This window comes from Dermacentor silvarum, chromosome 7 (assembly GCF_013339745.2).
Source record: "Dermacentor silvarum isolate Dsil-2018 chromosome 7, BIME_Dsil_1.4, whole genome shotgun sequence".
Lineage (NCBI taxonomy): Eukaryota > Metazoa > Arthropoda > Arachnida > Ixodida > Ixodidae > Dermacentor > Dermacentor silvarum.
The window spans coordinates 145138831-145150605 of record NC_051160.1 but is presented as its reverse complement, the minus strand read 5'-3'; the positions used below and the strand labels follow the sequence as shown (position 1 = coordinate 145150605).

Here is an 11775-nt window from a genome sequence, read left to right as displayed (position 1 = left end):
CCACACAAGTCCACATGCGTCCTCTTCTACAGAAAGAGAGGTCTGCACCCTGATCCCAACTCGAGATGCAGGGATGGTCTACCTGGTAAAAACTGAACACAAATTCCTAGGAGTAAACTGGACGCGAAGTTAACACATCTAAAGTATCTAAGAAACAAGTGCACGAAGACAATGAGCATCTTGAAAGTGTTGTCTCGCATACGTGGGGTGTAATACAAGATGTCTATTGAATCTCTATAAGAGCCTCATTCGATCACGTATAGACTACGGTTCCATTATATATCACTCCGCGACTCCAAGTGCCTTGAAGATGTTCGACCCCGTCCACCATTGGGCATCCGCCTTGTAGGGTGCATTCCGAACAAACCCGTAGAAAGCCTCTATGCAGAATCAATGAATGGTCGCTCTATCTGCAGAGAACGTACTTATCTTTGTGTGTTTCCTAAATGTAAACTCAAGCAATACAACCCTATATGTCCAGTGCCCAACCTTTCTAGAACCGCCCTTCCGCAAGAAAGCCCTATGCACTGCGAGTAAGAAGTCTTGCCGAAGAAATGGATGTGTCGCTCCACGAACATGAAGTCATGGCCCCTCCTGTACAGCTGCCGCCATAGGAGTGGCAGCTGATCGACTGTGATCTGTCCTTCGTTGATGTTACAAAACATGCGCCGGTCGTACATATCCGTATGCACTTCCTCAAATTGCAGCACAAATACTCTTGTCCGGAATATTTTACTGACGCTTCAAAGTCACACACTGGCGTGTATTACGTGGCGGTCAGTCCATCCTTTTCGGCTGCCGGAGTTCTACACCCAAACACAACCATCTTTATAGCGGAGGCCTACGCCATCCTGGCGGCGGTCTAACACATCAAACGGTTAGGCATGCCAAGTTAATCATCTATACTGACTCTTTAAGCGTGTTGAAATGTTTAAAAAAATCTAATTAGGCACAGAAACCCGTAATTATCGCTCTTTATTCCATCATTTGCACAGCGTATGCATCCAAGCAGCAAATTGTGCTGTGCTGGGTGCCAGGGCACCGCGATGATCGAAGGAAATGAGTTGGCTGACAAGCTAGCCACATCTGCTTCTACAGACGCTGCCACTTTGGCCATAGCCGTCCCTGTAATGAACCTAAAGCCCATTTATCAAGAAAAAGGTCAGGGCCTACCGGCAACGTCTGTTTGACAGAGAAATAAGCAACAAACTACATACTATCAAGCCTTATCTCGCTCATTGGCCGCCAGAATCGAAGACACGCCGCACACAGGTTACATTTTGCAGACTAAGGATAGGACATACATACAGTACACACGCATACTTATGGTCTGGTGGCGATCCGCCTGTCTGTGATGAATGCAGTGAGCCGGTGAATGCGATGTCCTCCTACAATGCTGTGAACTAGAGCCTCAGAGAGAAAGACATTTTCCATTACCATTACGGCAAACTCTTCATTACATCCCTGTGTGTTTTTGGGCAATGAACCTCTTTTTAATATCAATAAGTTCTCGCCGTTTTTAAAAGATATACATAATTTCCGTGCTATCTATCAACGTGACTGGCAGCACGGCCTCTCTGCAGAGGCCGCTGCTGTCGGTATTTTATTAAATAGAGCCACGTGCCTCCTGGTCTTTGTCACAAAGGCCTTCGGTGGGCGTCGTGCTACTTTATATGTTGAGTATTTAGCACCATGACCATTTCTCATCCATTCACTACCCATAGATCATTCCACACGTCACTGCCAAAATTCTATTCGATATATTTTTTACGCTTCTATACCGCGATTTGTTCTTAGGCTCCTTTACAGCACATTGCATCCTGTCATCGGAACTCACTGATCATGGCAAACAGACTATTCATTGTCTTGGCGCTCTTTGGCCACACTTGGCCCATGCGCCATAAAACACCAATCATCATCATCATCATCATATGCCATATGGATGACATAATTCATTACACGTGTTGGTGTAAACGACAGTGGCGGTGTAGTCTGGATAGGGCTTCAAATGTGGTGTTTATAGCAATAATTATGTTGCTTCCAAAGCTTCAGATACAGAGATTCAAGCTATGTCTGTGAAAACAGTGCATCATGTTACAAGGAAATGTTACAACGCTCATAGGAAATAGCTCGGTATTGTGCGAGGTTGTAGTAAGTTGCGTTCGACTTGCTTTCTACAGCATTTTTAGAAAGATGCTTTTTATCTTCCGCGTCTGCCGTGTCATGTCTGATCACAACACTGTAAACAAGTATGAGTATTATGACTCGAGTTCAGTAACAATTGCATGAATATTATAATCTTTTTAGACGCTATGTACACAATTGTGTACACCTAGCTAGTGCATCAACAGCAATAGCATTGATTAAAGTAAGGATATTTAAAATGTGTCCCGTACACCTTGAAACGCTTCTGATTGAAATAGTGCTGGAAGTTTGAATTTACAGAGGGCAAATTGTTTTAGTAAAGCGAGTACGAAGGTAGATGGTTGGGTACTTTGCTTGGTCTGAGTGCGTCATTGTATGCAGCAGGTTCACGTTGATGATGATGATGATGATATATGGATTTTATTGGCGCAAAGGCAGGGATGGCCAAAGAGCGCCAAGAAAGATAGTATGATGCAGTCTATGAAGTGGTAAATGGTAGTTGGTGATTGCACATGGCTGCATTGAGGCCTAAATCATACGCTGTAAATGGCGTAAAATATATAGACACTAAACTAATTAGAATGACAAGTCATATGCACTATGATCATAAAACATATTCAATGTCTGAATAATACAATAAATGTGGCAACTCAATGCACAGCTGCCTCACCAGAGCCCTTGAGCGCAAGGCCGAGAGGCATGTGCCTTACACTACTACTATCGCAGCTGCACCTCTATAAAGAGGGCGTGCTACGAGTCTCTTGGGTTAATAACGTGCAACACAACATGGTTTAGAAAATTAAGCACCGCTTTAGACCGGAAGAATGGTTCTGCGCCAAGAAACAGTGCGGGATGAAGGGGGATACACTGCTGGTAAGCTTGTAGGAACATGCTTTTTTCCTTCAGGTTCTGCTTCCCAACCCTCCACCAAGACGTGGAGGATGGTCAGACTCTCACCACATCTACCACAGCTGGGAGGTTCAGCACCAGTTAAAAGATAAGAATGGGTACCATAGGTGTGCCCTATTCTCAGTCGGGAAAAGAGCACATCACATCGTCGTGACTTTGATAGTGGCGACCAATTTCCTAACAGGGGTTTGATTGCGTGCAGCTTGTTCAAGTTTTCGGCATTCCACAAGTGTTGCCAATAGCTCCTGAGTTTTTTACAAAGGAACGGCTTCAGGTCTGTGGCTGGGACTGCTATGGACAAATTGCTAACTTCCGTTACCATGGCTTTAGCCATTTCATCTACTAGCATATTTCCCCTCGATGCCTCTGTGCCCAGGCACCCAGCATAATACAACATGTTGGTTAGACATATAGGTTGTGCATAGCAGCGCCTAAAAGTCGTTGAATATAGGATTTTTGTGTTTCTGTAGTGATTTAAAGCTTTCACTACACTTAGCGAGTCTGTGAATATAATTGCTTTTGGAAGGTGTGTTTTTCTGATATGTTTCACAGCCGCCATCACTGCATAGGCTTCTGCAGTGAAGATGCTGGTTTCGCGGTGCAGGACGTCGGATTCTGAAAATGATGGACCAGCAGCTGCATATGAGACGCCGGAATGTGACTTCGATGCGTCTGTGTAGAATTGTGGGCAAGAGTACTTCTACTGGAGTTCAAGGAAGTGCATACGAATGTGTACCTCTGAAGCGTGTTTAGTGATGTCTGCAAATGACAAATCACACACTATCTCCTGCCACAGCCATGGCGAAAACGGCTTAGCTGGAGCCATTATTTCATCTGTAGATAGCGGGATACCCATGTCCTCACTCAATTTCCTTACATGCAGTGAAAAGGGCTGTCTCACAGACGGTCGGTTGCAAAAAACTGTACTTTATGGTGTATCGTTTATCGTAGAATAGCATGGATGTTCACAGTTCGAGCTTACTTTGAGAAAGTATAAGAAACTAGAGTATGTCCTCTGCAGATCAAGAGACCACACATTTGATTCTACATAGAGACTCTGTATGGGACTTGTTCTGAAGCACCGGTCGCGAGGCGGATACCTAGATGGTGCACAGGATCTAGAATCTTAAATGCGCTGGGTGAAGCAGATTGGTAGACTACACCACCGTAGTCTAAACGCGAGCCTATAAGGCTTTTATGCAGAGTCATGCGGCACTTCCTGTCACTACCCCACGTTGCGTGCGACAGGAATTTAAGGATATTTAGCGTTCTTAGGCATTTACCTTTAATGTGCTTATGTGAGAAATAAAGGTAAGCTTTGAGTCTAGTATGATACCTAAGAATTTGTGTTCTGCATTCACAGGAACGCGTTCTCCATGGAGTTCAATAGTTGGCTCTGGTACCAGGCATCTTTTTCTTGTAAACAGGACACAGGAGTTCTTTTGGGGATTGAGCTTAAATCCATTCTCATTAGCCCACTTAGATAGTTTGTCCAGGCCTAGCTGAACTTGGTCGCTCACAGATGGACAGGTTACATGACTGAATCCTATCTGCACGTCATCAACATATGCACAATAAAATAGACTTCGCGGAATACAGGAGCGCAATGAATTCATTTTAACAATAAGAAGGGTGCAACTAAGGACGCCACCCGGAGGCACTCCAGTTTTCTGCACAAATTGCCTGGACAAAGTGTTTCCAATTCTAACACGGAATGTCTGGTAGCTTTCAATTAAGCTAAACATGTTTCCACGGATTCCCATTTTGGAAAGGCCTCTTAATATTCCGTAACGCTAGGTTGTGTCGTATGCTTTTTCCATATCGAGGAATACCGATAGAAAGAATTGTTTATGAATAAGGCATCACGAATAATGCCCTCAATGCGTACGAGATGGTCAGTTGTCGACCGGTTTTTCCCTAAAGCCACACTGGCACGCATCAAGCAGTTTGTTCGATTCCAGGAAATGTAGAAGACGGCGATTCACCACTTTTTCGAAAAGCTTACAAAGGCAACTCGTAAGCGCTGTTGGGCGGTAGCTTGTTACAGAGGAGGGATCTTTACCCTGTTTCAGAACTGGAACAACAACAGGTTCTTCCTTGCAGCTGGAAGGTACCCGGCAGTAAAAATTTTTATAAAAAGTACTAGCAGCCTCCCTAACGTGTCTATGTGGAGGTTTTTAATCATCTCACACATGATTCTGTCGGGCCCGGGGCAGAGCTTTTACATACGTTCAGAGAAGCTCTTAACCCACCGATACTAAAGGGAAGGTTATAAGCGTTGTTCGGTGTGCACTTACGGTCGAGTGCATGCGTTCAGCTATCTGTTTGTGTTTAAGAAATGATTCGGAGTACTGGGTCGAGTTAGACACACGCTCAAAGTGTGCACCGAGAGCGTTCGCCTGGTCCTCCAAGCCGTTCCCTTGTTTATTGATAAAGCGGTAATGGATGGGTTCCCTGCCCCTTTAGCCTTCTACGGCCACTCCATACTTTAGACTCCATCTGTGTGTAAGATGTTATGCCAGACAGAAACCTCTCCCAGCTAGCCCTCCTTGCCTGTCGCCGCCTCCGTCTTCCCTGTGATTTTACCAGTTTAAGTTCTATGAGATTTTCCGCAGTCGGGAAGCGACGCAGTACACGCCATGCTTTGTTCTGTTTCTTTCGTGCCAGTCTGCACTCCTCATTCCACCAGGGACCCGTCTTTTACATGAGAGACCCTTTGTCTGTGGAATGAATTTTTGAACTGCGTCGATTATAAAACAGTAAATACGCTACTCCGTATTCAATACTAAAATTGTTCATAAAATCTTGTGATAAGTACGTTGACTCTTTCAAACTTTTCCTATCAGCCGACGGTATTTTCCAACGGGGGGCGTGGGGCGGACTGTCATGTTCCTGTATTAAGTTAAGCATTACAGGAAAGTGGTCGCTACCAAATGGGTTCTTGACAACATACCAGTCTATGTAAGGAAGGAGGCTTGCAGTGCCAATTGCTAAATCTATGGAAGAATATGAGTTGTGAATATTTTAATAGGTGGGCTCTTTTTTATTAAAGCGGCACGCACCAGATGTTACCAAAAGTTTTCAATAAGTTGACCCCTGGCATCACACCGGGAGTCTCCTCACAAAGTACTGTGAGCGTTAAAATAACCAGTTTTAATATAGGGCTCCAATATCTGGTCAATCAGGTTGTACAAATCTGTTTTGCTAAGTTGGTAATGAGGCGGTATGTAAATGCAACAAATTGTTATTAATTTGTTAAAGAGAATTCCTCGCACAGACACCGCCTCAAGGGGCGCCTGAAGAGAATGGCTCTGACAAGCAACAGACTTATCTACAATTATTGCTACCCCACCGTACGTGGTAACAGCGTCGCCACGGTCCCTCCGGAAGATAGCATACTGTCTGAGGAAGTTTGTTGCGGTTTTAAAATTGTTTCCTGAACACGCAGCACTTTTGGCCTATATTTATGGAGGAGTTCTGTGATATCGACAAGATTATGGAGGAGTCCTCCCACATTCCATTGTAGGATTTCTGTGTCCATTTGTATAGTGTTTTATGCTGCGTGTTAAAGAATGCAATGTTAGCTCACGGGTCTTTTCCAGGTGCCGTGACACGAGATTTTTCTTTTTTTGCAGTGATCCATAGAATCGCGCCGCTCTATGGTTCTGGCTGCGCCCTAAAGCTTGGTGACCATGTCAAGTGCGTGTACATGTCCTCTTGCGTGGCGCTGGACACGCGCTCTTGCGGGCGCTGTGTTTGCTTTGAAAACATCGCCTCAAAAGACGAGACCTTGGTGCCCACTAGCCCGGAGGTTGGTGGGCCCTTCTTAGATGGTGGAGCAGCACTGGCTGCACGCGCCGAGGGGGCGGATGGCGTCACCGCCCGCTCACTACGCGTGTGCCAGACAGCCGCCGGGGGCCGTTGTGGCGCTGCCCCTGACGCGCCACTTCGGTAAAGCTGGTTTTCGGCAAGTACGACACACGCCTGCGTGCCTGCTTGAAAGTTACGTTTTCCTTTACCTTAATTGTCACTATTTCCTAACGCAATGTAGAGAACTTTCACAAGACTCAGAGCAGTGTTCATGAGCACTGCATTTCGCACACGTTTGGCGGCCTCGGCACTTCTGCGAACTACGACCGAACCGCTGGCATTTGAAACATCGAAGAGGATTTGGCATGTATGGCCTAAAGCGAAGCTTGATGTACCCGGCCTTGATGGACTTGGGCAGAACACTTGAGTTGAAAGTAAGTATGAGATGCTTGGTTTGGATTTCTTTGCCGTCTCGCCTCATCTTAATCCGTTTAACATTGATGACACTCTGGTCACGGAAACCCTCCAGGAGTTCAGCCTCACTGAGCTGCAACAGATCACCATCTGAGATAACGCCACGGGTGGTATTCATAGTACGGTGCGGAGTTACAGTTACTTGGGCATCTCCGAATGACACTATATTGGGCAGTTTCTCGTATTGTTTCACATCACGGAGTTCCAAGAGGAGATCCCGCTTGCCATCCTAGATAATTATAGCCTGGTTCAAAATATCAGTCAAAGACTTTGAGACAAGGAAAGGTGAGATTGTTCGTACTGATTTGTCTGGTCTTTCTGAGTGACTCACACGGAATCGGGGAAAAGTTTCTCTTTGACGACCAAAAAACTGGAACACTTCATCGGTGCACCTTCGTTTCAGACGGCGATCAGAGAAGGGGGGGGGGGGGGAGAACGAATTTGCCAGATGTATGCATGGATTTTTCAGCAGCAACGCCAGCCACCCACCATAGAGCCCAACAGGGAACAGGGTGAGCTACTCAAACAGGGTTTGAGTAGCCCACCTCACTGCCAAGAAGATTGGAATATAGAAGAGGGGAGAAGACAGGAAAGATTGAAAGGAAGAGAGAAAGCCGCAGGTTGGAGAGGGGGACAGGAAAAGGCAACTACCGATTTCCCCCGGGTGGGTCAACCCGGGGGTGCCGTCTACGTGAAGCAGAGGCCAAAGGGGTGTGTTGCCTCCGCCGAAGGGGCCATGTGTTCGGCCCCTCCGCCGAAGGGGCCGAAGGGGCCGAAGGGGCCAGGTGTGTTGCCTCCGCCGAAGGGGCGGTGTGGGCTTGGTGGCTGTGCCACGATGCAGTCATCTAACCCGTTCGCCTATGCTACGCAGGTGCCTGCCCCACTTATCACCTGGATGCTACTACTGACCCTGGTTCCCGCCCCTTCCGATGCCACGGCTCCCAGCGAACCCGTTCGCTTCGAGTGTCCTGCCGGCCTTTCTAATCTGTCCACAACTTCAAACAGTCAGACAGCGCCCCCACTGCTGTTCCTCGACTGTCCCCGGATTCCCCTACGGTCATCGACAACAGCCGACGCGGCGCCTATAAAGCTGCCTCACCTACGCGCGGCGCTCTGTGGGCTTGGTGGCTGTGCCACGATGCAGTCATCTAACCCGTTCGCCTATGCTACGCAGGTGCCTGCCCCACTTATCACCTGGATGCTACTACTGACCCTGGTTCCCGCCCCTTCCGATGCCACGGCTCCCAGCGAACCCGTTCGCTTCGAGTGTCCTGCCGGCCTTTCTAATCTGTCCACAACTTCAAACAGTCAGACAGCGCCCCCACTGCTGTTCCTCGACTGTCCCCGGATTCCCCTACGGTCATCGACAACAGCCGACGCGGCGCCTATAAAGCTGCCTCACCTACGCGCGGCGCTCTGTGGGCTTGGTGGCTGTGCCACGATGCAGTCATCTAACCCGTTCGCCTATGCTACGCAGGTCAGTAAGCTGTATTGTCTTTTCACAAAAAAATCAAGCGACTACTGTCTTCTGCAGCTACCAAGCCCACAGTGCTGCCTTTCCGTTGCTATTGAGTGTGCTGATGTTGTACGTGCTTTGTTGTTATTGGCCGGCGATGTCGAGACAAACCCAGGTCCTGACGCGGTTCTCGATGAACTAAAAAAATTATCTGCTGGTCAGTCACAACTACTCACCGAGGTTCAAGGTCTTAAAAATCAACTAAAAACTACGGAACAAGCTATATCTGCCCTCAGTAACAGATTATCCGACCTAGAAACTCACTATCAAGACCTGGTTGCCCTACGCACCGATATAGATTCGATATGCGCTAATGCCACCCAAACAGCCAAAGACATCAGAGAAATAGAAGCCCGCCTGGATGACGCGGAAAATCGCTCGCGGCGCAACAATCTAATTTTTTATAATATCGCAGATAACAATAAATCGGAAACCTACGCCGAATCTGAAGAAACAGTCCTTCGCCTCTGCCGTGATCATCTAAATATAACCATTGACCCGAAAGAAATTGAACGGGCTCACCGTCTTGGACGCCATTCTGCTGGGCGTGTTCGCCCAATAATTGTTAAATTTACATTTTTTAAAACCAAGGAGTTTATCCTTTCCAATGGCCGTAAGTTGAAAGGGACTGATTACGGCATTGGGGAAGACTTTTCACGCCCTGTCCGAATCGCACGAAAGCACCTCATTACATATGCCAAAACTAAAGCCACAAAATTTTCCTTGCGCTACAAGACATTGTCCATTGGCCCTAAGCGCTATGTATTCGACGAGCCATCGCAAACGATAAAAGAAATCGCATAGCATACGGCCCGTCGTCAAGTAACTAAACTTCCTCGTAACAGCCCTCGCGGTAAATTACCAGCTCTTTCTTTTTCTATTATCTTTACAAATATACGCAGTTTCCTCCCCAAGCGCGAGCACATTTGTAATCTTGTTTCATCATCGGCCAGCAACATACTTATACTAACGGAAACATGGCTAACAGATGACATCACCGATACAGAAGTTTTAGCTGACCTACCTAACTTTAATATTTTCCGTAAAGACCGCAAGGGCTCCAGAGGAGGAGGTGTTCTAATTGCCACTAACCAGCAATTGCCCTGTTCAGTCATTAACATCCCATCAGAACTTGAAATACTATGGGTAATCTGCCGTTCTGCACCTCAAACCGTCATACTAGGCGTCTGCTACAGACCCCCCCACAGCTATCCCAGTTTTGCTTGTAACCTAAATGATAGCCTAAATCAACTTAATGCTGCACATCCCAACGCGCGCATCCTTCTTTTTGGTGATTTTAATTTTCCGTCTATTGACTGGCAGAACTTAACACATACAAACAATACAGAAATAACCAACTTCGTTGACGTGTGTTTAAATTTCAATCTCACGCAGTTAGTAACTAAACCCACACGCGTCGTACGTGAATCGTCAAACATCCTGGATCTCATACTAACTAATCACCCTGAAACTTTATCAACTCTTACTTATCTCCGCGAAATTAGCGACCACAAAGTTCTGCATGCTACTTTCGCCTTCATCCCGGAATCGCGCCAAACGTTCCATAAAACGATTCGCCTTTACGACAAAGGCAATTACAATGAAATCAATCACCAATTGCTGGCTTTTTTTCCAAACTTCGAAGGGTGTTTCCATGAACGATCAATTGAACATAACTGGCTTACTTTCAAAACCAAAATTACAGAACTAACAACCAAATTTATTCCCACCATTACATTTCGTGCCAATCATAATAAACCATGGTTCTCAAAGTCATTGAAAACAATTGAGAACAAAAAGAAGCGCCTTTTCCGTGCAGCAAAACGAAACCCGAGCGCATGCGCATGGAACAAATATTACGAGGCCGAGTCAACATATTTACAGTCCATTAGTAATGCCAAACGCGCATTCTTTCAAACTGACCTGCCGAAGATATTAACCAATAACCCGAGAAAGTTCTGGCAAGTTCTAAACCCCAATAAGACGCCCATCATCACACTTACTAACACACTTGGTGAGGAGGTGAGCGACGTTGAATGTGCAAATATGTTTAACACTGCATTCTCATCCGTCTTCACAAACGAAACCGATATGCCACCATCTGTTCCAACTGGCCAGCCGAGATCACTTATGCCATCAGTCACATTTTCTGCGCATGGCATTAGCTGTATCATTGAACATATTAAGATGTCATCATCTGCAGGTACTGATGAAATCACCAGCAAACTGTTAAAGAATACTCGACATGCCATCTCAGTGTATCTATCATTACTGTTCACGCAATCACTTTCCACAGGTAGCATACCCAGCGATTGGAAGGTCGGGAAGGTCGTTCCGGTCTTCAAATCAGGTAACAAAGAATCGCCCCTCAATTACCGCCCCATCTCTTTAACAAGTGTACCATGTAAAATCATGGAACATGTCATCTATTCTCATATAATGAATTTTCTTGACTCTACTAATTTCTTTCATCCTTCTCAACACGGATTCCGTAAGAACTTATCCTGTGAGACTCAATTAGCTATTTTCGTCCATGACTTGCATGTAAACCTTGATTCTAACCTTCAAACTGACGCAGTCTTCTTGGATTTTGCGAAAGCTTTCGACAAGGTGCCTCACAAGCGGTTAATACTAAAACTGTCTTTGTTAAATTTACATCCTGACATATTGCAGTGGATAAAGGAATTTCTGGCTAACCGTACCCAATTTGTCCGCGTTAATAATCACACCTCTAGTTCTCTTCCAGTAACGTCAGGCGTACCGCAAGGGTCAGTCCTTGGTCCCCTCTTATTTTTAATATATATTAACGACCTACCAACGCATGTCTCTTGTAACGTCCGTATCTTTGCTGATGACTGTGTTATCTATCGCACTGTTAATAACCCCTCTGATCAACTAGCTCTCCAAAGTGACCTAAACTG

The 11775-nt window shown here is 46.0% G+C and overlaps 1 protein-coding gene across 1 annotated transcript; it reads left to right on the top strand.

Moving 5' to 3' along the window:
* The first annotated feature begins 8168 nt into the window (after positions 1-8168).
* On the top strand, positions 8169-10140 carry LOC119457366 (uncharacterized). The gene has a single exon (XM_037718967.2). The coding sequence runs from the start codon at positions 8174-8176 to the stop codon at positions 9656-9658; it is 1485 nt and encodes a 494-aa protein (XP_037574895.2). The 5' UTR covers positions 8169-8173; the 3' UTR covers positions 9659-10140.
* The last annotated feature ends 1635 nt before the right edge of the window (positions 10141-11775 follow it).

Excerpts from the sequence above, each read along its gene's own strand:
- LOC119457366 (XM_037718967.2), top strand. The coding sequence starts at position 8,174 with ATGCAGTCATCTAACCCGTTCGCCTATGCTACGCAGGTGCCTGCCCCA.